Consider the following 27,291-nt stretch of genomic DNA (forward strand, 5'->3'; position numbering starts at 1 on the left):
TTCCTTCTTGTATTTATTATTATTATTATTATTATATTTATTATTTTCATTACGTCATTATTTTTTTTTTTTGCTTCTATATTTTTGTTTGATTAGTAATTAGGTTAATGCATTTTTTTTATTCACTTAAGATTGAAAACATTAAGACTCCAAATTAAAACCCTCCCATCATACTGGTGGAGTTTTAATTGAAATCCCTAACCTAGAAAAATTTATTCGAGATTGCAACTTCTCTCATTCCGAATGAATATTCCATCATCGGTCTCGTCCAAGTAATAAGATATTATCCCCACTATTAGTGCTATATATTTTTTCTTTACCTAAATATTCTACTTTCCTAACCATTAATATTACCTATGTCTTAAATAATTATGGATATTATTTACTTCCCATATGTGTACTATTCTATCATTTTTTTTTTTTTACCTAACCAAATCTACATATATTATTTTTGCTACTAGCATTTACTCATTGNCTCAGCTAAAGATTCATTATTTCAAAGCTTTTGTGATATTTTCTAATCATGCATGCTTTTTAAACAAATGTGTGATTTTAGGGTATGAAAAACATTATTGAGACAATTTTAAATGCTTGACATTAAAACTAAGATATCATGTAACTTTTGTCAAATCAAAACAAAATATAACTCACAGCTAATAGAGTTTATGATTAGAAATATCAAGAAAATTAAGCGAGTTTAAGAATTCTTTTGAATATAACAATTCATGTTCTGTAGAATAATTTGAATCTTTTGATATTTGATTAATGCTATAATAGGCCTTTAATGTACCTAGAATAAGATAAAGAAGTTATGAGTTTATCAAATCCACAATTTCATTATAATGAATGAAGATCAAGAAGTTATAAGTTTATCAAATCCACACTTTCATAGTAATGAGTGATTATTGACCTTTGTTTTAAATAATCTAAATCTGTAAAATTGTTTATTAGATATTTTATTTATTTTTTAACCAAGTTTTTATCAATTATTTTTTTCTACCTACAGTTTTTTGTTTTTTTAATATATTTTTTATGTTCTTACCCTCAGTTAAATACACACACACACACACACATATGCTCTCCATTATTATTATTCCTATTATTACTAATATTATTTTAACCATTAACTTTAAATAAGACTAAAAATAAGCCTAACTAAAATTAAGCTAACAAGTTAAATATCTTAATAAACATAAATACTGATATAGCTCAGCCCAATGAAATAACCCAAATAATCAAGTCAAAAAAAAAAAGTCCATACCAAGTTTGGACTATTGAAGCCCAAAGTCCACTGAACCCAATAGCACCCACTAGGTCTGGCACGTCCCACTTTAGCAATCCTCCTCCCAAAACTACGTCTTTTTGCCTCTCCTCTACTAAACCTCTAAAATGACACCATTTTACCTTTCCAAGCCTAGGTATAAGAACTCTTCTTTTCACCTCCTCCTTTCAATTTACTCTCTTATTTTCTCTCTCTACCAGACGACACTCCCTCATTTCTCTCCAAACTCCAACCCAAATCCTAAACCCTATCCACTTTCGTTTCTCCACCACCAACGACACCTCTTTCACTGAAACTTCTCCTTTCTTCCTCGCCTCCTTAGAAACTCCTTTTTCTTCCTTCAAAAACCTTAGCTTTCTCATTCTTCTTCACATTGCCAGAACCCTCCGTTCACCTTCACAATCAATCCCCACTCGAACCCATTTCCTAGATCGCTCTTTTTGTAAAAATTAGTTTTTTTGTTTAATGCTTTTTTTTTCCTTTCTTTGTTGTTTTTTTTTTTTGTGTTTTGCTTTTATTGTAGTTATCAACTAGTAGAAACTAGGGTAATTTTTTGTTTTAGGTTTTTTGGAAATAGGGGTTTCTCAGATTTTTTGAAAGCTAGCTTCTGTGATTTTTTTTTAGGATTTCATCTACGGTTCTTTGAAAATTCGGCCCTTCCTTTTATAAACAGGGAAAGAAGGATTTTGAAAATCTTTCCTCCTTGTTTGCTACCATTGGCAACGTCTTGGGTGTTACATGTTGCCAATGGCAGCGTCTTTGGGTTTGGCAACTTAATGCCAAACCCTTAACTTTTTAAAATAGATTTTTTCTTTTCACAATTTGAAAGAAAGGGAAAAGTGGGGTAAATCGTCAAAAGGAAGAAAGCTTAGCCAAAATTAGCATGCTTTGGGAGAAAAAAATGTTGATTCAATCTTGGAGAAAAAGAAAGTAGACTGCCATAGCAGTCCAGCCTTGGCTGGCTACCATAACAACTGCCTCAACTACCATGCCAAGCATGGTAGCAAATCATGATTTTTTTTCTTTATTTATTTATTTATTATTTTTTTCAAAATAAGTTTTTTTTTTTTTACTTTTGCTTTAATCATGCTTTGTTATGTTTTGACCCATTCTAAGTTTAATTTTCGAGTTGAATATGAAAAAAGATAATGTAGTAAAAATGGGTGTCTACAACTTAGTCTAATTTGTTGCTATTATTGATATTTAATCAAATATAAACAAGTTAGTGGCTGGCTTGTGTGGAAGCGTTCACTCAAGCGTCGCACAAATTATCGTATACTTAAGTGAAGAAGTGTAGTTCATGACAACTTGCATGGTAAATCTGACAACAACACCCTGTACAGTTCCAACATATTCTAGAAGCATTTTAACAAAAACATTTACTTAGCCAAAAAGAGTTCTTAAGTCATCAACAAGTCATTTCACTTTGATAAAGCATATCTCAACAAAACCACACAAAGCATTCAACACACCTTAGACTTTGGTCCGTAACCTAGAAAATGACAACAGCCTATAAATCCACCCAACAACTATTTTAGCAGCATCCATTGCATAAATGACACCCAGAACACCCATTCCAAAAATTCTTCATGTAGCAAATTTTCAAAAATTCCTAATGAAATTCTTTCATGGTGAAAGAATTGATTCTTTCGTGTATGTTTTAAATGCTTGAAGTCTTCAAGTCTTAGTTTGATAGCTTAATTTCATCAATTAGGATTTAAAAGGATGTTTTGCCATCATTGAACTGATTCTTTTCTTCTTCTTTTTTTTTTTGCATTTCAAAAATAAAATAAAATTTATTTGTTGCACTTGAATATTTTATTTATTTCATATGGATAAAGATGCATATGTGATAACTCTATAATATAGAGTTATTTGAGCTTAATTTTGATAATAATTTGGCTTAGTTTTGTAGTAATGCATGGAAACTAGTAGATTTTATTTAATTATTTTAAATTAGTTATTTTAGGTGAGTCAATCTAATCATGGTTAATTTTATACTTAATTTGATGTTAATATAGTTAAGATAGATTGTTATTGATTTATTTGTACTTTTGTAGGAATTTCAAAGAAGAATTTTAAAGGAAGAAAGAGAGCAATTTCGATATGCGGACTTACAATGCATATGTTTCGGTTTTTTTGCCATAACTTTCTCTACAGAGCTCCAAATGAAGCGATTCTTGGACCATTGGAAAGATAAGAGAAAAATCTAAAATTTCATACTTACAACTTCACCCAGTTCAGCTTATAGGATGGTCAAAAATCATGTCGAAGTTGATGCACTATAGCAATCTTAAAGCAATTACAATTTCTGTTAATTAATTTGGCCAAGCTACGACTTACATAGTCTGATAAGGAAATCTCAACTGAAATTGAATTCTTTCTTCACCCAACTTGGTCTAACTTCAAAGCCTATAAAAACAACCTTTCGGAAGATTTGAGAGAAGGGAATGAAAGGAAGAAAAACACCATATTGAAAGCTGAGAGTCAAGCCACAAAGTCATTGAACCTAAGAAGATTTTGAAGGATTCAAGAAGACTTGGAAGATCAAGATTATAATTCTTGAGTTTTATCTTTTTGATTATTCTCTTATTTTCTTAGTTTGTTTTTATTGTTTAAACTTTATTCAATGATAATGTGTGACTTGATGGGGAACTAAATTTTTAATCTAAAATTATGATTGAACTAATATATAATATGAATTATTTATCTCTCTTTCACTTATATTTGATAGATTTAAGTTGTTTATTTTATTCTGTTTTTAATGCTTCTAATTGTCTGATCACCAATTGATTGAATTGGAAACCTAGGTTAAACCTTAACAAAAGAGATTTAGGTAGATCTTGAATAAAATAGCGTATGATCAAATGCACTTAGTTGATTAGGTTGTTGATTTGCATATAGGGTAGACATACACCTATAAGCCATACGTAGCCCAAATTAGAGCACAAACTTAATGAATCTTTTTTCAATTTAATTTGCATAGACATATAGTAAATTAATTGGGATTGGTATTTTTATGAGAAACTCGACAGAGACTTGTAAATAATTTAAGACTCTAGGTTAACAATTTGATCCATTAAACTAAGTTAAGAGAGAGAGACAATAATCAGATAAAGTATTGAGGGATATCATAATCTTAAGTTTGGTAGTCATTCACATTTAATAAAGTAAATTTGCTAATAGATTTTAGATTAAGTTTTAGTTTTCGTTATTAGTTTATTAATTTAAATTTTCTTTTTTTAATTTAATTGTTTAGATAAAATTAAGGTGTGCTAATTTTAGTAGTTAACTGTAAGGATTAATTCTATTCTCTATGGGATCGACACTCTACTCATCTCTATATTATCTTTGCGATACGTGCACTTGCGTGAGTAGAAAATTGAACAACAATATGCATCATATATCATGGCATGCAACTGAGGGAAAATGTTGAGATAATTTTATGTTTTTTGACAAGAAAAATGTTGAGATAAACTAATGGGAGTGAAAAGATTAATTAAAGGTTCTTCTTTTTCTTTTGTCTTTTCTCCTACTGCAACTTTGTCTTTACAATGCAAGTTACTTTTTTTCTTCTTCTTCTTTTTTTATGGATTGATTAAGGATCAATTGGTTGCTATACTGTTTTGAAATTCTGGTACAGCACCATACCCTCGGCCCAATATTATTCTTGTACTGGATCCACTTGTTTTTTGTTTAGTTCATGTCAAAACACAATTGCAGGATTGTAATTTTCTTTGTGACTTCTCGGAGCCAATTGTTATGAATATATGGGTATTCTCAAATCAATGAGAGAATATTTTAGGAGGAATATTTCCCTATATAATCTTTCCCTATTTTCTTTTTACTTTACTTATACTCCAAAAAAGTCTAGAGTTACAATATTTCTTTATTTGCTATTTACTTTACTTGCACACCAAGTAGGTGTAGGTCTAGTTGGTTATTATAAATAGCCCATTTATGTAGTCTTTTATTTCCATCAAGCAATCAAACAAATTAGCTATCAAGGAATTTAGTTCTTTACTTGGATCTTTGGTATTTTCTACATGATATCAGAGTCTAATTGGTCTTTCTTATGAAATTTTTTTTCTATGGCATAAAAACCTAAGCAAAATCTTCTACTAAAACCATAAACAACAAGTTACTCCACTATCATTTAAGTAATTCTAATAAACCAGGTGATTTATTGGTATCCCATGCACTAAAAGGGCCTAACTATTCAACATGGATGAAAGTTGTTGTCAATGTTCTTGGATCAAAACGCAAGCTAGTATTTATGGATGAAAAATTACCAAAATCAGAAAAAGAGATCCAGAAAAAGATGATTGGCTTATTTGAAATGTTATAGTAGTAGCATGGTAGTTAAACTCACTCAATTACATAACAGTGTTGCATATCATGACACTACTTATGATATATGGAGAGATTTGGAAGAGAGCTTTTTACAAGGAAATGGACCTCAAATTTCATGAATTGAAAAAAGAAATAGTCAACATTAGACAAGGTGAATTGACAATCTCAACTTAATATGCAAAAATGAAAGAAGTTTAGAATCAACTTGAAAGTTTTTTCAAGTCTCATGGACAAGGATGTATGAGTTGTACATGTGGAGTCTTAACTAGGGAAAAAGAAAAAAAATTGCATCAATTTTTAATGGGATTGAATGATTTCTATGCTATTATAAGATTGAATATTCTCTATAAGGATCCATTACTAACTTTAACAACTACTTATTCTCTATTGAGTTTAGAAGAGGTAACGATGTCAAGGACAATTATAGAGATAGCAACATTCAAAGTATATGCTGGAAATTGTAAGAAGACAGGTCATATAAAAGAAAATTGTTTTAAGATTGTAGGATATCCACCAAATTGGTAGATGAGGCAAAATGGTTTCAAGAATAAATCATTGTTAAAATGGTCATTATTTTTCTTGTAGGACATACATTTTCATAATGGTTTCAAGAATAAATCATTGTTAAATTGTGGTTTGTTGTTCATAAATACTACTGACAATCAACCTGCTTGGTTAGCAACATTTGTTGACAAAAATTTGACAATGACTATAACGATTTAAATTAGAGCCAGAGGCACGAGTGAATTCAAAATTAAATTTATTTTAAAAAATAATAATAATGTAATTATTACATAGAAAGGTATAAAATAAAAATAAGGAGCATGGCAGTGTAAAAACTAAAAAGTAGAAGCCTTTGGGAATTGTATAGTAAAATCTCAAACTTTTGCATTTGTTGCACATTTGGGGGCATGACAAGGAAAAACGGCAGAATTCAATGGGTTTGTCCATAAAAAGAAGAGAATGCATTGAAGCATCCAAATGAGGGGTGGATGTGATGTTTTGTGTTGACCTGTAACCATTTAAAACGCATGCTCTTTGGGAACATCCGTTACCATTTCACAACTAAACCATCACCACCACGTCTCTCGCATCTAGTCTAGGAATGATTCCATGTGACCAAATTTTTGTCTAACTACGTAAGCTTTAAAAGTTTTTTTTTTTTTCAGGGTTTTTTTTTATCATGAATATCAAATATTTTATAGGCAAAATATGTTCTGTTCAAAAAGGATATAAAGCATTTTTCATCTTCTTTTTCTTTTCTTTGGGAATGATCTCATTACATAAAAAAAAAATTACTCTCTCTTTCTTATAGAATCGATTCACCAATCAACAAAATAATAAAGAATCATTATTTTTCTTTTTTTTAATATCTTTATTTATTTACTTTTTCAATAAAATCATTAATTATTTTTATCCAATTATTTCATGAAGATTATTTCACTATAATTATTTTTACTAAAATACTATAATCTTTGATATAATACAAAATATTTAAGGTCAATTAAAGAAAAAAGTTTATATAAAATAAGAAATAAGTTTTTCACTCAAAATTTTCAATTTATGATTTATCCACTAAACAAACTAACCAGTATAACATTATAATGAGAAATAAATAAATAAATAAGGTCAAATATTATTTATATATAATTTTTTTAATATTGAAAAAAGTATTTTGGATGTCTTGTATAATTGATGAATGTTGATATCTTTGTAGTGTTATGATAAAAGAATTATTGAAGATAGGTTATGATGAAAAAGATTTTTTTATAAGAAGATACGCACAATAGAAAATATACAGTTTATTTAAATAAAAAAATATTAGACTTTTCAATAAAATATTTTACACAAAAAAAAGTTTTCTTTGAACAAGTTATTTTCTGATTACCAAACCGAACCTAACATGTCAAAATTTGTTGTTATAAAAAAAATATATAATATTAGATAAGTAGTTTGGTCTTTGAACAAGATTTGTTATATATTATAACACTATGGACATCAACAATAAAGCATCGATAAAATTCAACATAAAATCAAGCTATTATCTTAATGAACTTATTAATTATCTATAAACCTCTTGTTAATTTTTTTTTAAAAAAAATGTATATTTGATCTTTCTAAAGTCTAATTAAATCGCTTCTAATTTAAGTACAAATTTCAAAATAGATTAAGTGCTAGATTAAACAAGTAGAATAAAACTAGGATGAATGATGAGAGATGGATCTTCTCTGATTTAGACAAAGTGATGCAAGCATGTGAAAAGGTTGGGCGTTATGCAAAGCTAGAATTGGATAGCCATCAAATCTCTCTGGGCTGAGTATGTTCCCACATGCAAAGGTAACAACAACAAACCACTATGCATAAAAAGTACTCTTCCTTCGCCGAAAGCTAAATGATTAGCAGCCTTAAAGCAGTATCCCCGAAAATATTACTTTTGACAGCTTAGAGTTGAGTATTGGCATGCAATCAAGGTTAACAAAAAGAGTGAAAATGAGCTACTACTTTAAATTAAATGGAGGAGAAAAAAAGCTTCATTGTCAATGTGGAAATATAGTGGAGGAAAGCCACATAAATTCTTCTTTCATAGAATCAACAACTTACATAATTTTCACTACTTTACTTAAATTGGAATGTCTTTTCATAATTATAGTTAAAAAGGAAAAAGCTTACAATTATGCTATGTTTGTTTTTGCATTATTCTTGTTTTTTCCGTCCTAAAAAAAAACATAAGAAAATGCGAAACACAACAAAGAAAATATTTTGACATCCCAAACCGACAGTGACCCATAAAACTTGGAAACCAAGCCCCCAAAGTGAATAGAGCAGCAGCCATGAGCCATTGGAGGGAGAAGTGGCAAAAGATGCAAATACAAAGGAAAAGCAAGGGCTAAGAAACAAAGGCCCTGCCCCTCTTATGCCCAAAAAAAGTTGTAATTAACGAACATACACCACCAGGGGCTCTCTCGCTCTCTCTCTCTTCGTCTCAGTTTGGGAGAACATCCAACACCCTCAACCCCAACACACCATCTCCCCACCTCTCTGTCTGAGAAACGAGAGGGTGCCCCCTCTTCAAAGCTCCATTTTTCCTCTTTTCGTTACACCAAGAAAAACACCCGCTTTTCTTAATCTAGAACTTACCCTGTTTTCTTTGTTTCTTAAACTTCAACTAACTCAGTCTTATTCTTAAACTACATCCACCTTTACTTTCATCCTACACCCGTCCTACCCTCATCTTTTTGGGTAGTTTTTGGCATTCGCTATGTTGTGTTAGTTTGGGGCAAAGTTCGGTTGCTTCAGAAGTAAGTGTTAAATTCCCAATCTTTTATCTTGTTTTGGTTTTCCTTGCTGGGTTTACAAAGTTTCATTTTTTATCCGAAAAACCCTAATTTTTTTTGGTTGATTAAAGTTTCAAGCTTTTCTGGGTTTTAAAGTGCGATTGTTAGTTTTGTTTATTTATTAGGGTTTTAAGCTTTTTTGGGTTTTGATCAGTTTGCTAAAATGGAATGCCTACTTGGATCATTTTGCTTTGCTTAGGGTTTCAATTCGTGTTCTTGAAGTTATTAGAATGATGCGAAGTCATTTTTTCTTTAATGGGTTTTGCTTTGTTGAGTTGGAGGAGCCTTGGTTGAGATTTAGTTTGGTTTGGCTCATTACTAAGCAAAGTTAAAAACCTTAATTTTCTTTTCCATTTTATTTTAATTGTTTGATCAGATTTTTATCAGCATTGTTTCATGCAGTCAGAGAAGTGCTATTAATTCTAGTTAAACCTAAAAAAGGTTTAGATTTTCAGCCAAATCGGTTAATTACTTTTGTTTCTGGCACATAGTTCACATGCAATCAACTGGTGGATCAAAAGTTTAAAACGTCATTTGTTGTTCGTTATTGGATTGACTTGAGGATATCATGTGGCAAGAAAAGCATTCAAATTGTGCCCTGAAACCATAACAATAGATTTTGGGTTAAAGTAATCAATTTAGAAGACTCTGATTCATCACTTATAATTTTAAGAAATCTATATTATAGTTAATTGATTAATCATGTTTGAAATAATTAGAGACTTGTTTGTGAATTTCAAAACTTGTTCTTGTTATAGTCGTTTGATCAGCTTTAGAGTAAGCTTTATATCACATGACACGAGAACTACTATACTAACGGTTTGAACTAAAAGATGTTACCTTTTAAGACTAATATATTTTGCTATCTTTGATTTTTTCTGCACAGAAACTTGAGAATATAGCTTTACCTAGATGGCCTGGACTGAGAAAGATGTAAATGGGAGAGAGAGGGACCTGATTGTAGAAAATGGTTTCTTAAAAGAACCACAGTCTTCTTCTGGTCTAAGTATTTCAACAGCTGATGCAACTCCAGCACAGAAGGTGTTTGAAGGGAAGGATGCTCTCTCTTATGCTAACATTCTTCGGTCCAGGAACAAGTTTGTCGACGCACTTGCCCTATATGACAGTGTCTTGGAGAAAGATAGTGGGAGTGTTGAAGCCCACATTGGAAAAGGGATATGCCTGCAGATGCAGAACATGGGAAGGCCTGCTTTTGAGAGCTTTGCAGAAGCCATTAGGTTGGATCCTCAGAATGCTTGTGCTCTCACTCACTGCGGTATACTGTACAAAGATGAGGGTCGTCTGGTAGATGCTGCTGAGGTATTCTCATGAGATTTTTAACCATTAACTGTGTTTGGATCATTGATTAGTGGTTCATTTGTGGGATCTACAATTCGAGTCTACACATGTTTACTTGTTTTGTTTTACTTTTGCAGTCATATCAAAAAGCTCTGAGAGCAGACCCTTCATACAAACCAGCTGCAGAATGCCTAGCCATTGTTCTAACTGATCTGGGAACCAGCTTAAAGCTTGCTGGCAATACACAGGAGGGAATTCAGAAGTATTATGAAGCTCTTAAAATAGATCCACACTATGCTGTAATTTCATTCTCTCTCATCCTCCATTATTAATCCTTGTCGTCATTTAAATTTTTACATGCAGTCACGGTCTTTCTAATTCACCATTTTCTCAAGCTCTGCTATTATATAGTCTTCCTTTTTACATTGAGTTTATATGCTTATGCTAATACCTAATTTATACAGCCTGCATACTATAACCTTGGTGTTGTCTATTCTGAGATGATGCAATATGAAACTGCCCTTGGTTGCTATGAGAAGGCTGCACTAGAGAGACCTATGTATGCTGAAGCATATTGCAACATGGGTGTCATTTACAAAAACCGTGGTGACTTGGAATCTGCCATTGCCTGTTATGAGAGGTAGTGTGCAGTTAGTTGCTTAAGCTTGTTGCCTGCTAAGCCTCACATGTAGTTGGTGTATTTGAGCGATGTCTCCATCTCTACTGATGCTCTCTTTTCTTGACTATTTTATTGCCAGGTGTCTAGCTGTGTCGCCTAATTTTGAGATTGCAAAAAATAATATGGCTATTGCCTTGACAGATTTGGGAACAAAGGTGCTTTCTCCCCCTCGTTTTAAATAGCATCATCCATTGAGGTTTTTGATTTCCTTTATAGTTTTGTTCCCAACTTTGTTTCATGACCTTTGGCCTATAGTTTACAGGATGTTTATTTTGTTGAGAATTGACCTTTTCAACACTCGAGGACTCAGGACTTGTGTCCACCTGTGTCCTGCTCTTGTACAGTTATTTATATAAGGATTTAGCTCAATTCACAGGAATGGCTCTATGAGTTCCGTGGGAGGCCATTGCTTTTTCTAGAAGAAAGTTATGTATTGTTATTGTTTTTGCTAATTTTTTCATCATCTATGGTTTGGATAATGACAAGTTGACATTTGGTAGTTGCAGAATATCTGCGTATTACATGATAAGATTTTGTTTGATAATAGATTGTTTCTCTATGGTCTAGATTTTTTGAGGTTGCTGTCTTCAACATATGGTGTCAGTGTCTAGCCAGAAGCTTGTGTTTGTGTCTGGGGATTATAGCTTTTGGTAGAATAATTTTTGTTAATTAGATAGAATGTAAAACCATGTTTTTAGCTTTGTGACCAGCAAGGCATCAGATACATGTAGATGTGCATGAAACTGATTAGAGTTCGGAATGGAGATGCTCATTACATGTTTTTGTTTATGTTGTTTCAAACATATAAGTGTTTGTCTATCTGTATGCATATTTTTGGATTGGAGAGACTATCTTCAGTGACTTCTTTATTATTTGATATTCTGAGAACCAGAAGCATTTAAACACGGGTCCTATACTTGGAGACAACTTTTAAAGGAAAACAGAGGTGCTTTTGTTGAAAATATTTAAATGCTGCCCTTCTATTTATTGATATTTGCATCTTTGATTGTCAAACATAATATTCTTAACTTATTATTTGCTTGGGACTCAATAGGATTGGTTTGGGAATTGTTTGCAGAATCTTTTATCACATTCCATTCATGGTTTTTAACCAACACTTGCATTAGATCAACATGCTTTCTTGCGTTATGGGCAACTCTTATGGACTTATATGTGGAAGTCACTTTGTGCTTTCTTTATTATCAGTAAGTTTGTAGATTTTCCATCCCTGATTTTGCATTCAGTGATATGTCTGTTCAGGTTAAGTTAGAGGGAGACATCAACCAAGGTGTGGCATATTACAAGAAGGCTTTGTATTATAATTGGCACTATGCAGATGCTATGTATAATCTTGGGGTTGCTTATGGTGAAATGCTGAAGTTTGATATGGTAAGTAATTACTTAAGATTTATTTGCTTGGAAGTGCATAATTTTCTTTGGGAAACTGAATTTCTATTTGTCATTAATGGTGAAAGTTTTATGCATGCATACTTTATAGGTAGTTTCTGTATTGTTTGCATCAGATAACAATCTAACCATCAAACTTTTGTTTGTGCAGGCGATTGTTTTCTATGAACTTGCTTTCCATTTCAACCCCCATTGTGCAGAGGCATGCAACAATTTAGGAGTAATATACAAAGATAGAGACAACCTTGATAAAGCTGTAGAGTGTTATCAGGTAATATTTGATGTTTGTGTAACAATTCAAGCCTTCATTCTCTATTGCCTTCCAGGAGCATTGTTGTTTATGATAATATTTTTTTGCAGTTGGCTTTGTCAATCAAACCGAACTTCTCTCAGTCATTGAACAACCTTGGTGTTGTCTACACAGTTCAGGTTTGAATTGAAATTATATATCTAGCTTAGAGCTGGCAAAAATGATCCAAACCCGGAAAACCCTTTTGACCTTCTTGAACCTGATCCAACCCAATTTGATCAGAAAAAGTTAACAACTTGAACCCCGAATGATCTATACTCAACATGACCTGAACCCAGACAATCTGAAAGACCAATTTGAAACGGCTTGAACTTAAATTGATCTTACTTTAAAAGTCAACAACTTGAACCTTGAAATGATTGGAATGTGAATGAACTAAATCCAAATAACTTTAGTGTCAACCCTAGATGATTTGAACCTGAAATGACTTGAATTTACTTCAACCCCAAGGTGACCAGACCTGACCCGCCCATTTTTCACCTCTAAATTCTAACTATTAGACATGACAATGTCTCAAACAGTGATTGACTACATGCTTACTATTGGCAGGGTAAAATGGATGCTGCTGCTAGCATGATCGAGAAAGCTATCATTGCTAATCCCACATATGCAGAAGCATATAATAATTTAGGTTTTGCTCTTGCTTCTTATGTTGTTCCGAAATCTATATGCTAGGGCACCTTGTAATGCACCAACAGTTCCTCGCTTTCACGGATATACAATCTTGCATCATTTCCTTTGGAAGATAATTTTATTTTTTGTAATTTATTTATAATTTTTATCTCTGCATCCTTTTTGTTCAGGGGTTCTTTACAGAGATGCTGGCAATATATCCATGGCTATCACAGCTTATGAGCAATGCCTTAAGATAGATCCTGATTCACGTAATGCAGGACAGGTATCATTACACGAGTCTTTATGTTGCAGGTTTAGTTACCTTGGAGCATCTTTGGGTTTTCCATGGAAATGCTCTTTTTGATACATTTTTCATTGATGGCACTGGTGTGATTGATAGAAGATGGTTTTTGTTAGTTTCTGGATGCCTATGCTAGTTCCATACTGGTTTTTCAATTGTCCTTGTTTATTTATTGATTCTTTCTGTTTGTATCTTATTTCACAATTTTTGCAGAATCGGCTGCTTGCAATGAATTACATTAATGAAGGAGATGATGATAAACTTTTTGAGGCTCACAGGTTTATTGAACTCCTATCAACCTAGCTTGCACTTAATGTCAAATTTTTTCTTAGTATCATTTTAACATTTGGTTGGCATTGCAAACTTATAGTTTGTGGCATTTCTGGGAGCATCTAAGAATGATCACATCAACTAATTGCAAGTCTATTTATTAGCTGCATCATTACAAATATTTTTCTTGCTATTATTGGATTGCTATCTTTAGTTAGTTTATTTCTTATTTATAATGCATTTGTCTAAGCCTTCATTTATATAAGTATGAGCTAATACGTAGTGCAAAACTGTTAAATACTGTTAAATATTGAACCATATTCTATCAGCCATGCCATAATCCTGCTTTAAGCAATGGCTTTTTAGTGCCATTAGGCCATGTAGCTTCTTTGTGATAATTGTTTGTTTCAGAAATGCACTTTTGCTTTGGGATGTGTTACTATACTGTTGAAGCATTTTATCTGACGCACTTCTTTCCCATGCAACATACAAATGCATACTTTAAGCCATAATGCCAACATTCTTTCTAGTTTCCTTCTTGTTTTCTTCTCCCGACAAGTAAAAAGTATTTTGAAAGACTGAAAGCAGACTTTGATCTATTCTTGGTAAATATATCTATTTTCTTTTTTTTTTTTTCAAAAAAAGATTACCCAAGAAAAGTAGAAATGAAAACTTTGGGATGGTCAAGAATTTTAGAAAGAAATGGATGATGATAGCAGTAGCTACATTGAGAATTTTATCCTAAGTGTAGTGATGATATCTCCAATACCCTGCTATGTACACATTAAACAGATGCCAAAAGAAAAGATTTAGATATCCTTTTTTACTTTCCTTCTCAAAGCTGTGTTTTGATTTATGCCCTGTTTGACAAATTATACATTTCTTGGCTGAATGTTTGACCATTTACATATGAATACAAGTATTGGCACCTTCTTAAAACTGGTTGAAATTTAAATTTATCTTTTGACAAATCTCAAACTAGCTTTCTGGAGGCTTTCTAAATTGAATTTTTCACACACAGGGACTGGGGAAGGCGATTTATGAGGTTATATTCACAGTACAATTCATGGGACAACCCAAAAGATCCAGAACGACCTCTTGTGATTGGATATATTTCTCCAGATTATTTTACTCATTCTGTGTCTTATTTTATTGAAGCCCCTCTTGTTTATCATGACTATGGGAATTACCAGGTGGTCGTTTATTCAGCAGTAGTGAAGGTACTAATGCTTGGGTATATTTATGTCTATTGCTTGGTGATTTCTTCAGCATCTACCATCTGTAATCTTACAGAAACTAGAATTGTTTGCATATTTAGTTGAATAAGGCCAATCTTGCTTTGTCTTCCCTTTTGAAGCTCATGGACAATTTTCAGTGATATTTCTATAACAGATGTGGCACAGAGAATGCATTAGGACTGTTACCACTCTCTTAATTTACCTCTATTTTCACCAGCCATTGAAAGGAATCTCCTTGATTACACCAATGCCAGTTCTCATGGCTGTGCCTAAGCCCTTAACTTCGTTACAACTAATTTCTTATGTCTGACGTTTTATCATCTTCATAAACTGTCATCCTCTAAGCAGTACTGTTCTTGTCACTATGTTGTCCTCATCAATATTTATTGTGCAAATAATTTGTTCAAAAAGTTAGTGTGATGTATTCAATGTCCACCTACCTGTCTTCCAAAAAAAAAAAAAAAATATGTGTTTAAGTTACTCAAAAGTCTGGAGCTATGACTTTTGATATTCTATTATTATTACAAACAACTTAGTAAAGGTAATATCTTCTTTTTTTATATGATGGATTGTCTTCTCTCTGAACTTACATTCTTATGATTTTGCAGGCTGATGCAAAAACTAATAGATTTAGGGAAAAAGTCATGAAAAAGGGTGGGGTATGGAGAGATATATATGGTATCGATGAAAAGAAGGTTGCGAGCATGGTTAGAGATGATAAAATTGACATCTTGGTAGAGCTTACTGGTCATACAGCCAACAATAAGTTGGGAACAATGGCATGTCGACCAGCACCTGTTCAGGTATGCTTAAGGTTCCATATTTTTGGTTTTTTTGATCGTTTCATGTTTAAGTTCGTCAATGGAACTAAAAGAATTTTCGTAATAGAAGAAATCTTTTGGAGTGAAACTTGAGTTGGTCTTTGGGTGTTTGGTTTATGCATGGTGATTTTAATTTTGTGGTATGCATGATTTGTAAACTAGGTATTTGCTAGATCTTTCTTATTTCTTTCATATTTTATACTGTAGGTGACTTGGATTGGCTATCCCAACACTACTGGTTTGCCTAGCATTGATTATCGAATCACTGATCCACTTGCAGATCCTCCTGATACGAAGCAGAAGTACTGTTTTTACTTCAGCTGACTGCATTTTCAGTTAGAATTAGTGTTAGATGAGATATGCAAAATGAGTTCTACTTACTTGGACAATAATCGTACCCAATGGCAGGCATGTTGAGGAGTTAGTTCGACTACGAGAATGCTTTCTTTGTTATACCCCTTCCCCAGAGGCTGGGCCTGTTTCACCAACTCCTGCTCTATCCAATGGCTTCATTACATTTGGTAGCTTCAATAATCTGGCAAAGGTATTGTTTGGGTAACTACAACCTAAAGTTATATTTCGTGTTTCTAATTAGTTATAGCATTCATCATAAACCTCTTATTGGAACCTTTCCAGATAACACCCAAGGTCTTGCAAGTTTGGGCAAGGATATTATGTGCAGTTCCAAACTCTCGTCTTGTGGTAAAATGCAAGCCATTTTGTTGTGACAGTGTTAGGCAGAAATTTCTTACGACACTAGAGCAGCTGGGTTTAGAATCACTCCGTGTTGATCTTCTCCCTCTAATTCTTCTTAATCATGATCATATGCAAGCTTATTCTCTTATGGACATCAGGTAAAATCTAATTGCACACTTTGTGTTATTGGCAATTCTAAGTTCTCAATTTTTTTTCTCTTCTTATCTCTCTTTCCTTGTGGCATAACTATTCCTGTATTGTCCCTCTCATTTTCTTTACCTTTGTTTCTTCAGCTGTTCTCAGATTTTACTCATTTTCATCTCATCTTGATTTGTCTCTGCTCAAGTTTGAAACCATGAAAACCACTTCTTATAAAGCTCTCTGCTTCATAGTATGCTGGACTTTTAACATTAGCCATCAAGGATTTTCTTAATTTGTTGGGAAGCACATAGGGCATAAGGGAAGTAAAGATAGCAGGTTTGTTAAAATCTGGAATTTGCAGGCCAGTTCAGTCAGTTATGGTAAAGATGTTAAACACTGATCCTGAGGAAAAATGGGTTAAACACTGATCCTGAGGAAAAATGGGTTTAGGTCTTTGGCTTTCAAGTGATAGGCTGATAGCTCTGCATAATATGAAGACTTGGATGTTTCTCGATATTCTATTAAAAATAAGAGCTTTGTACAGACTCTAGATGTGTGACCCATCAATTATTATGAGTCACTAGCAGCTTGCTCTTTTGTTATTAGTTCCACCCTCCTCTCCCCTTTTGATTGAGTTTACTAAGTGTTTTACTTAGGAAATAAATTCATTTTTTAGTTGGTCCTGGTTTCTATTTGCATCCTTTTTAGATGTTCTAACTTTTGTTACATATCTTATGTAGTTTGGACACTTTTCCATATGCTGGAACGACGACAACGTGTGAATCTCTATATATGGGAGTTCCATGTGTTACCATGGCTGGATCGGTACATGCTCATAATGTTGGTGTTAGTCTTCTCAGCAAAGTTGGTAATGAGCTTCACTTTCTCTTGCTATGTCTATTATCTATTTATGTTGTTTTTGTCTGGCTTATGTTATGTCCTTGGCCTTTTTATTGTTTTTGCTTCTGGTTTTCACTCTGATATACCTAGTATTCAAATTATTGGAACATCCCAGGCAGGACTTGTCTCGTATTGTTGGTTGAGGATGTTTTTAATTTATTCTTCTGTGGTTTTTATAGCACTGGCTAAATGATGTAGCATGCTGGATATTTGCAATGTAGGTTTACGACATCTGATAGCCAAAAATGAAGATGAATATGTCCAGTTGGCACTACAACTGGCCTCAGATGTCACTGCTCTCCAGAACCTGAGAATGAGTCTTCGAGACCTTATGTCTAAATCATCTGTCTGTGATGGAAAGAACTTTATCAGCGGTTTGGAGGCAACATATCGGAACATGTGGCGCAGGTACTGTAAGGGCGATGTCCCATCTTTACGGTGTATGGAAATGCTACAAAAAGAAGTTGCTCCTGAAGAGCTAACTATCAAAACCTCTGAAACAGAAAGGATCACAATCTTGAAAAACACCTCCACTGGATCAGTCAAGTCTAATGGATTTAATCAGATTCCATTGCCTATGCTGAATCTTACCAGTTGTGAAGAGAATGGGAGTCAATTGAACCAGACTACAAATTCAGGCAAGTTTAGCTGACATCTAAATTTTGGTGCATATGTAGTAACACTTTTGGTGGTTTTTTGAACTTGGAAACGAAGTCATTACCTCCACGGGGGATAATCCCCTGTAAGGTACAACCATTGTGGTCATATTATCCACAGGAATTGAGGTTGGTGGATAACTATAGTTGCAGTCCACCTTAAGTAGGATTCCAATTTTTTTTTGGGAGAAAGAATGCCGGCGAATGTTGGTAAAATATGATTTTATTGTGCGCCATACAAAAGAATAGCGGATTGGGAAGAGATGATGCTATGAGCTACTGATATAGATACCTGGATTGCTGTCGCATTTTTTCCTCCTGAACTAGAGGAACTGTAGAAATTTAGCCTGGTTTGTATATTATGAGGACAGTTTTAATTTTTACCCCTTGAGCATGGCTTGTGTTTTAGTGGTTTTGGTAGTGGCATTGTTGGTTGGCTTGCTGGAAGGTGGTGTTATATATATTTTCATGTATTAATGTCGTCCTATAAACTCACAAAATTTGATGAAATAGAACAACCTAATCTTTAGGCATTTATATGGCTTCGCACAGTTAAAGTTGTACTCAATTCCATTATGTTTAATGCCTAAAATTGGTATTTTTGAGCTTGAAATGCAATGCCAACTGCACATCCATGATATTTCCCTTCCCTTGTCTTGAAAATTTGCCTTTGGTACCACCTACAGTTTTGGGGTTGAGGTAAATCAATTCCGACATACTGCTATACAGATGGGGAGTTGTAGTTAACAAGAGCAAGCTAATGATAATCGAATTCTTTCCATTTAGGTGGTAACAATACAACGGAGAAAAGCCTCTTTGCTAGTCATACTTGGCAGTTCAATTGGGAACATATCATAAGAAAGAAAGACCGAGAGCCTTCTGTAAGACGATGATTATAGGCTACCGGGTACAAGTCCTTAATAAGATTTGATATTCAAAGACAAAGAAGCGGGGGGTGGTGGGGGGGGGCGCGGGGGCGGCACCAAAATCGATAGAAGATAAGACAAATGTAAAGAGAAGCTCCAAGAAGTGCCGGTGGTTTTACTTCAGCTAAATTAACTCTTAACACAATGGATAACAAATTTATGAATGATCCAGTTCCAAAATAGTCAGGGAAAAGAAAAGCTTTCCTAAGCACTAGAATTTTCATCATTGCAGCGCTGGTGCTAGTCTTTGACAGAAGTCCTTAATATCTTCACATCATGAATGGGCCTGCATAAACAGGGAAAAACGGTTAAACATGAATTCATCTAAATGCTGAAGTCCAACCTAGAGCAGCTTCTAATATAACAAACTTTAGTCATTAGTTGAGTGTATGAACTTTAGTGCATTCGAAAATAAGAATTGGACAAATGAGATTGCTAGCATGCCCTGGCTAGGGGGGGCAATCCGTATTAATGTCTTGTTGCAATAAAAGAATAATAAGATATAGCTCAAACTATGATGACCCGTTCAGTTAATCGTATTGAAATGCTCAACCAAAACACATTCTTTATTAAACTGGTAAAATAACCCAGCTCTAGTAACCCTTTTATTAAATAAATCTTTTGAGGTTGACTTGACATGGATATGATTATTTAACCTAGTTCATTTATTGAATAATTAGAAAATAAGTAATTTAACATAAAATGATTCAATTAAATAAGCAACCTTAACTTGATTGTTATATTACCCTTGCACTCTTATTAATATCAGTTATTACTCATTCATTAGGTTTATTTTGTAATGCTTGAAATGGCTTTTTGACAATAAACTGCTATTACTAAATTCAAGTAAATTTGCAACTTTGAACTAATGAACTACACAAAATCATGCCTTAAAAGTGGTTGATGAAATCCAAGTTATGCATTCCCTTTTCCAATAATTTGGAAACAAAATTTTGTGAAGTTCACTTTCAAAATGTAACATAACAGGGATAATAATTCCATTTGCCCTGAATTGAGGCAATAATTTTTTTTTGCTTTCTCAACATAATAGTTCTTCTAATAATAAGATTGTCTAAACTCTTATCAAGATCTACTGTAAATTGTTTTTCCTCACAACATATAGCTGTATGCATGTTTCCTTCCATAAATATATTAACTTGCACCCAACTTTAACTAGTTTTATCTGTCAACTGGGAAATTGTGAGAAAGTATTACTCTATCTAGCCATTGCTGTCATTGAGGCAATAAATATAAGCAAAAATTATATATGAGCAAAGAACTTACCTGTCATTGCTGTCAGTTTGGACACTACCAAGCCTCTTGATAATTTCCATTCCCCTACATACCCTTCCAAATATTGTGTGTTTACCTGTAGACAGAATCGTCAGTCAAAGCATTACGCACAAGGAAACTCCATCAGATGATTAGCCCAATGAGTAAAACTACCAGACATCAAATTGTCCGAATACAAAATCACACAGCATAAGGGAAAGAACTGAGCTTGCAGTTCTCATACCAAAACTCACTGATTTAAGTTTCTTGTGGGGAACGACCTAAAAGTTTATCAAAAGGAAAAAAGATGCAGAAAGGTAAATACCATTCAGCAGTGAAAATTGTTGTCATCATCTCAATTTATATAATTTTTTTGGTCTTCAAGGTCAAAGGGAGGGTTAGACAACTAATTGATCAAAAGCACATCAAAGAAAATTGAAAACCCCTGAAAATATCAATCAACTTCCACTGCCTTTGCTTTTCTTGACAAGCTCTAAAGATTTTAGTTTTATATATGATAAGCAGGATAATAACTCAGATATAGTTTAGGATGAGACTCTGCCCCAAATAGGTTGAATAATTGGTCTTGACACCAATCCAACCCAGTTCATTAACAATTCTCCACAGAAGTCTAACCATCACCTCAACAATTTCAAAACAATTTGAGATGCGAGTCTGCTCCCAATAGATTGGCCAATTTACCTAGCTACAAATTCCAACTTGATTCACAGACAAAATTATCTGTGTAATTGTGACCATCACCTTAAATCTTAAATAGCTTTTAACTTTCACCTTAATAAAACTTCTAAATTCTGAACAGTTGCAATTCTCTATACAGAGGTATCATGGAAACTACAAGTAAAAGCATTAGCAGAAAAAAAACAATACAGTTGGCAACAACATTTCAGGTTGGACGTCACACTATAATGTAGCTAATAAAAAAAGGATCTCAACATTGAAAAAGAAAAAGTACTAGCTAGGTCTTAGGAATCAACAGATTCCAACAATTTTCTCCAGAGGTTGACCACATAATTCTTATTGTAAATAAGAAGAATACCAAAATTCTTTTTTTTTTTTTTTGAAAGGCATAATTCTTATTGTAGCCACGAAGAATAACATCATTACCATCTAAAGATGGTGCTGGTGACAAAGTAATGAAGAACTGACTTCCATTTGTATTTGGACCGGCATTAGCCATGGATAAAATACCAGCTCCTGTATGCTTTAACTCAGACCTTATCTCATCATCAAACACAGGGCTGAAATCAATGACAAAAACAAAAATCAGACAATCATCCACCAAAAACGAAGAAACTTAAAATCAGAAATAGAAATATAACTTCTTGCCACAATAAAACACCACCACAGCTGCCAACAATTAAAGCAACCAGATGCCAAAAAAATATAAAACCATGTTAATAAAACTTTTTACAATGTAACTTCGAGTGCCAAAAACGATAATAAAAACATCAGCTTTGATCACATTAAATAAATAAAGAACAAAAAAAAATCACGGGAATTCTCCAATATCAATTACAAAAAAGTCCATAAACCAATTAAAGATTAAGCCCTTAGTTAATGACAACAAATTTATGAACTGTAACTCATGTGAAAGAAAAGAAAAAAAGAAGCATACCCATATATAGATTCTCCACCTTTGCCAGTCCCAGTTGGATCCCCACCCTGAACTATAAAATCCTACTTCATAATAACCGTACACAGCTTCAATAAACGAGTTACTCAAAAATCCAATGAAGAAAATTAAAAGAACAAAAAAGAAAAAAGGAACCTTGATAATTCTATGGAATTTGACATTGTCATAATAACCTCTCCTGGAAAGTTCAATGAAGTTCCTACAAGTTCTTGGTGCATGCTTGTAATATAGCTGAAAATCCCAGTACGAAACACACAAAAAAAATTAAAAACAGGTTTAAGCTACTGATTATATACCCAATATATACTGAAACAAGCTCAGTAAAAAAAAATGTTAGGTTTTACCTCAACAGTGAAGGAGCCCATGGAGGTTTCTAAAGTAACCTCCGGTGGACCTCCTTCTGAACTTGCCCACATCTTTCAAAGAGAAAGAAAAAAGAAAGGGTTTTTGTTCGGACAAGGAATTCAGTGGCTTATTTGGCTGTTACGATCCAACAAGGGAAGTTGGATCTTGAAAAAGAGAAGAAGAGAGAGCAGAGAAGAGACAACGATTTCGAAGGGGTATATATAGTAAGATTACTTGGGCCTGGTCCAGATGGTTTTCAGGATAGACTTTAGTTCTTTAAGGGTAAACCCGGCCCTAAAGCTTCATGTTCCAAAAAAATGCAAATGTTTTTTAACTTTCAGGTGCCGAAGATCCTCCACTTTCTTTTCCTGGTTCTTTGAAAAGAACAAAGGTCTTCTTCAATTACGAAGTGACTGGATCATTTCAGAGGCGGTTAATGAGACCCAACAGGCTTCCTGAACAGCCCGTAGGGAGGAGGAGCAGGGCGGAGGTGTTCGAAGGTGTGATTAATGGGGCGATAAAACGGGTTGTTGTGATTGGAAACGGCTTCTCGGGAGCTGAGAGTCAATGCATCGGCTTGGTTCGGGCTTTAGGCCTCTCGGGTTGTCATTCCTTATACGTAAGCTTCTTTTTGTAGCTCTTTTTCAAAGTTCAGTTTTTCTTTTTCCTTGTTTCTTTAACGTGTCCCGAGATTCAAATTTATGTTAAAATAGAGCTAAATAAAAAATTGGTTTATTTAATACTGTTATGCAGCGTGTTACAAGGCCAAGAGGAGGGATTAATGAGTGGCTTCATTGGCTTCCTGTTTCTCTTCATAAAAAGGTGAATTATATTATAAGGCAAATTTATTCACGATTTCAAATGGAAGCTAAAGGGAATGAAGTGGTGCCTTTTTCAGTTCAAAAAACAGGTAACTTTGCTTTGTGCTCTCTAACTAGATGTTTTCATATTATAGCACTAAACATAGCACCCTTTTTGGCTGAAAAGTCGTTGGTTTGGTTAATTTGTTTAACCCAAACAAATAAAATTCATATGAGAATGGCTGTACTGTAGGCTTATCCAATGTTCTAGAAGCTGATGCCAAGCAGATTGCAATGATGGCTTGTGATACATTTGACAAGTATATTCTTCTAACTTGGAACTAGATGGTTTAGTTTTCTCTTATTATAGGTGTTTCCTCAATTTTTTTACGTTTAGATGCATTTTCTATGTTTTTCGTTTAGATATATGTACTCACGTAGTACTTATGGCTCGTTTAGCCTCATTTCTTCTCTTCTGACTAAATTATGTCATATTTCTTTTTTACCCTTTTAGGGATGGTCCTCTGCTGGTGGTCGCATCTGGTCGGGATACAATTCCTGTTGCGAGCTCCATTAAACGGTTAGCTCCAGAAAATGTTTTTGTTGTTCAGGTTAAACTTTTTTCTCATTTCTTTTGTTTGTTTATATTTGAGTGTGATATTTTATTGGAGTTTCCAAAATTTTGATAGACAAGGTATTTTGTATGTCTCCTGTGAAATTATTTAACTGTCTTACATGATTAATTTCATAGTTGGTTAAAAGGTGGTCAGAAGATTCAATCTTTTTATACTTCTTTTCTGGATGTATATCGACTTTCATATTTCTCATAAGAAAAACTCCTAGAAAAGTGGCTTGAAGTCATCAGCAAGTACTTTTATATTTTAGTCAAGAGTTACAGCTCTTGTTTATTCATTATGGTGGTATGATTTTTTACATTTCCGGCCTTTCTCTTGTCCACCTTTATTATACGATCATGAGTGTGTTAACTTTTTCTCTTTCAAATGCAAATATTGCAATGTATGGTTCTAATAGTTTCTTTTCTTTGATTACATTTTTCAGATACAACATCCACGGTCACAGCTGAATAGGTTTGATTTAGTTATTACTCCACGTCATGATTATTATCCATTGACTCCTCATGCACAGAAACAAATTCCTTGGTTTCTCCGGAGGTGGATAACTCCTCGTGAACCTCCTGATAGATGTGTGGTACGTATTTCAGTTGTAAAGTACTCACTCTGGAGGGTTCTTGATGTAGGAAAATCTTTGGTGGCTATTATATTTTAGCTGCTCTTGTTGTTGGTTATGTGTTGGTATCTAACTCATGGCAAAGGTTTTCTGAATATCAGGTTCTAACTGTGGGAGCTCTTCATCAGGCTGATTCTCCTGCACTCAGAAGTGCTGCTTCTGTCTGGCATTATGAACTGTCATCACTTCCAAAGCCCTTGCTTGTTGTCAACATTGGAGGGCCAACAAGTAATATTCTGTGCATCATGGAGTTTGTTATCAATTGCTATTTATCATCTTTCTAAGGATCTATTTGTTGGATTTTGCAGTCTTTTATACTTTAGTTGATACTTAGTGATTTTTTTTAAGTCGACTGTAGTTTAAAGCATATTAATATATTCTTTTTTTTTCTTTTGGTTCATTATTAATGTATCCTTTGAATATGTTGGAATTTGTCAGACTCTATTGCACCTAATAGAACGTGATGCTGGCAGATGTTCATGAAAAGATAATTGACTTTGTGCATTTGACCAACTTGGTTGGACAGAGAATATGAGGCATTACTTGTCGATAACCTAAAAAGACTGGTTATTTTTCATTCCACTTACTATCCTGAACTTTGGAAGTTTCCACAAACATTTAGGTTTTTTCACTAATTTAAGAACTTGCTACAATATAGGTTTGGTGATTGCTCTGTCTATTGAGACCATATAGCCTAGAGATTTTAGGTGATAAGGGAACTAGAAATAATCCTCAGTGATATTTCACTGTGTGTAAAGTTGGTAGTGCATGTATACTTGGGGGGTGGTATTGCTGCAATCAAAACTTAAACAATGCTGTTATATGGAAAGAGTATTTTTTTAGTACTCTCTCAACTTTCACAAGCACAAAAGGAAATGTTGGGTTTGTCTCGTTCACTGTGGGATGATTATGGCTTATGTCAAGTTGCTTCAATTCTATTAGGCATTAACTATACCTCTTTCTACCAAAAAATAAAAAATAAAAAAGGCATTAGCTATACTCTTCTATGACTTTTCTTCCTGAAAGGAAAGTATTTCTATTGTCATTGTTGAACTGTGTTTTAAATTGTCATATTTGTCATTTTTTACAATGATATGGGCAGAAGAATCTTGATCCACGAACTTGGTCAAATTTCCAGTCATAAACACCCGAATTTCTTTTAGTTATAATGTGATTGTGTCATTGGGCTGTTATTACTTTATAAGCAAATTTTTAATTGCTATTGGTATACAAAAATGAATGCATGATATCTTAGTCAAAAATGTCTACCATTCGACCTTTTAAACCTTATGTGCTAGTCTTACTACATATGCTAAATCAAAAGCTTTATGCAGGGAGCTGCCAGTATGGTGTGGATCTTGCAAAGCAGTTAACAGCTATGCTGCAAAATGTCCTTTGGAGTTGTGGCAGCCTTAGAATATCTTTCTCTAGAAGGACTCCTGAGAAGGTAAAACTTGAATGTTTTTATTGCTATATTTCTCAATTAGAACTCGTATGTTGGTTTTCTGATGAGTACTCAGGTTTTTCTTGGTGCCTGTACTGATAGGTATCAAAAATCTTATTGAAAGAGCTTAGTGCTAATCCAAAGGTTTACATCTGGGTTGGTGAAGGTACACAGTTTCCAGTCTTCGAGTGATTGTTTTTCCAACTTTTACAGTAACTAAGTTTATTCCCCGTGGATTGATATTATGTTCTTCAGGTCCTAACCCACATATGGGACATCTAGCTTGGGCCGATGCTTTTGTTATCACAGCTGACTCAGTAAGCATGTTGAGTGAGGCTTGCACTACTGGGTAGGTCTGGACTACCATAACCAACCTCGTATTATTAACTTTTTATATCATTCTTTTGAATCTAGGCATGCCTTGCCTTAAGTAAGTTTTCACTGTGCTTCAGAAAACCAGTCTATGTTGTAGGAGCTGAGAGATGCACATGGAAGTTTGCAGACTTCCAAAAGTCTCTGCAGGAACGAGGAGTGGTTCGCCCTTTCACTGGCAAAGAGGATGTAAGTTATCTGATGCATGTAATTTTTCTTCCTTGCTGATTTATTAAGGAAAGCCACCGCAATTTTTTTTTCTTGCAAGTGTAATTACCACTCCCTTCTTTACAGAACACAACAGGAGTAAAATTTTGAATGCAACAAGGATTATGTGAAATAACAATGACAAACATGTAATATTGCATGGCTTCTGATGTTTTGGTTTTACAGATTTCTGAGAGCTGGGGGTATCCTCCATTAAATGACACTGCAGAGGCTGCTAGCCAGGTGATCAAAGCACTTGCTGAGCGTGGATGGACAATTCATAGATAATCAGCTTGTACCATTTGATTATTAGGCAAGCATTTGCAATTGCTTCGTTCTGTGATCAGAGTTTCATCCAGTTTTTACCAATAGAGTGATTGGCTTTTACACAAATGTCCAATGGCCCACACATGATAAAAGTTGTCTTTTTTTTTTTCACAATCAATTTTGTCACACCTTGTTTGTTGTCCAACACCACTACAATTTTGAGCAGAAGAGCCTGTTATGTTAGCTAAAAAGCAGACATGAATTCTACCGTATTCATCATGTTTTGGTCCAAATTCTAATCAACGAAAGAATCACAGTTTTATATTGCTCCAGCTCCTCTGTGAAATATATAGATTAAGAACTATAGAGTAGATGCATCATTAAACTTAGCTTCCCCTCTCCCCATGTTCAGTACACATGTACGCAATGAGATTAAGATCCTGTTTATGGAGC

General features: G+C 33.8%; 3 protein-coding genes across 9 annotated transcripts; 2 read left to right on the plus strand and 1 right to left on the minus strand.

Moving 5' to 3' along the window:
• LOC18598303 (probable UDP-N-acetylglucosamine--peptide N-acetylglucosaminyltransferase SPINDLY) lies at positions 8,557 to 18,916 on the plus strand. 2 transcript variants are annotated; one of them, XM_007027776.2, is made up of 18 exons: positions 8,557 to 8,934; positions 9,857 to 10,290; positions 10,407 to 10,568; positions 10,734 to 10,909; positions 11,028 to 11,103; positions 12,209 to 12,337; positions 12,507 to 12,626; positions 12,716 to 12,784; positions 13,215 to 13,296; positions 13,469 to 13,563; positions 13,795 to 13,859; positions 14,873 to 15,071; positions 15,698 to 15,892; positions 16,118 to 16,212; positions 16,319 to 16,454; positions 16,547 to 16,764; positions 17,488 to 17,615; positions 17,869 to 18,317. In XM_007027776.2, exons 2-18 carry the CDS (start codon positions 9,883 to 9,885, stop codon positions 18,297 to 18,299), a joined length of 2,784 nt encoding a protein of 927 aa, XP_007027838.2. In that variant the 5' UTR covers positions 8,557 to 8,934; positions 9,857 to 9,882; the 3' UTR covers positions 18,300 to 18,317. The 2 variants fall into 2 exon arrangements, with proteins under 2 accessions (XP_007027838.2, XP_017976952.1); XM_018121463.1 differs by lacking the exon at positions 8,557 to 8,934 and having other exon boundaries at positions 9,883 to 10,290; positions 17,869 to 18,916.
• Positions 19,314 to 22,794, minus strand: LOC18598304 (peptidyl-prolyl cis-trans isomerase CYP18-2). The gene is made up of 6 exons (XM_007027777.2): positions 22,500 to 22,794; positions 22,291 to 22,386; positions 22,138 to 22,199; positions 21,627 to 21,760; positions 20,514 to 20,598; positions 19,314 to 19,515 (listed from the first exon to the last, which is right to left on the minus strand). The coding sequence occupies exons 1-6, from the start codon at positions 22,569 to 22,571 to the stop codon at positions 19,470 to 19,472; spliced, it is 495 nt and encodes a 164-aa protein (XP_007027839.1). The 5' UTR covers positions 22,572 to 22,794; the 3' UTR covers positions 19,314 to 19,469.
• On the plus strand, positions 22,846 to 27,170 carry LOC18598305 (mitochondrial fission protein ELM1). Of its 6 annotated transcripts, none has more exons than XR_001928067.1 (11): positions 22,846 to 23,119; positions 23,254 to 23,410; positions 23,554 to 23,620; positions 23,815 to 23,911; positions 24,360 to 24,509; positions 24,650 to 24,776; positions 25,883 to 25,995; positions 26,095 to 26,158; positions 26,248 to 26,341; positions 26,453 to 26,553; positions 26,758 to 26,773. XR_001928067.1 is itself a non-coding variant. In XM_007027778.2 (11 exons), exons 1-11 carry the CDS (start codon positions 22,937 to 22,939, stop codon positions 26,857 to 26,859), a joined length of 1,263 nt encoding a protein of 420 aa, XP_007027840.2. In that variant the 5' UTR covers positions 22,846 to 22,936; the 3' UTR covers positions 26,860 to 27,170. The 6 variants fall into 6 exon arrangements, 5 of the variants coding, with proteins under 5 accessions (XP_007027840.2, XP_017976953.1, XP_017976955.1 ...); XM_007027778.2 differs by having other exon boundaries at positions 26,445 to 26,553; positions 26,758 to 27,170; XM_018121464.1 differs by lacking the exon at positions 26,758 to 26,773 and having other exon boundaries at positions 26,465 to 26,553.

Source organism: Theobroma cacao, chromosome 5, assembly GCF_000208745.1.
Source record: "Theobroma cacao cultivar B97-61/B2 chromosome 5, Criollo_cocoa_genome_V2, whole genome shotgun sequence".
Lineage (NCBI taxonomy): Eukaryota > Viridiplantae > Streptophyta > Magnoliopsida > Malvales > Malvaceae > Theobroma > Theobroma cacao.

Excerpts from the sequence above, each read along its gene's own strand:
- LOC18598303 (XM_007027776.2), top strand. The coding sequence starts at position 9,883 with ATGGCCTGGACTGAGAAAGATGTAAATGGGAGAGAGAGGGACCTGATT. Across the intron at positions 10,569-10,733 it reads AAATAGATCCACACTATGCT|CCTGCATACTATAACCTTGG; the intron begins GTAATTTCATTC and ends TAATTTATACAG. Across the intron at positions 13,297-13,468 it reads AGAAGCATATAATAATTTAG|GGGTTCTTTACAGAGATGCT; the intron begins GTTTTGCTCTTG and ends CTTTTTGTTCAG.
- LOC18598305 (XM_007027778.2), top strand. The coding sequence starts at position 22,937 with ATGAGACCCAACAGGCTTCCTGAACAGCCCGTAGGGAGGAGGAGCAGG. Across the intron at positions 24,510-24,649 it reads AACCTCCTGATAGATGTGTG|GTTCTAACTGTGGGAGCTCT; the intron begins GTACGTATTTCA and ends TCTGAATATCAG. Across the intron at positions 26,159-26,247 it reads TTACATCTGGGTTGGTGAAG|GTCCTAACCCACATATGGGA; the intron begins GTACACAGTTTC and ends TATGTTCTTCAG.
- LOC18598304 (XM_007027777.2), bottom strand. The coding sequence starts at position 22,571 with ATGTGGGCAAGTTCAGAAGGAGGTCCACCGGAGGTTACTTTAGAAACC. Across the intron at positions 22,387-22,499 it reads TGGGCTCCTTCACTGTTGAG|CTATATTACAAGCATGCACC; the intron begins GTAAAACCTAAC and ends TGGGATTTTCAG. Across the intron at positions 19,516-20,513 it reads CAAACTGACAGCAATGACAG|GCCCATTCATGATGTGAAGA; the intron begins GTAAGTTCTTTG and ends CTGTTTATGCAG.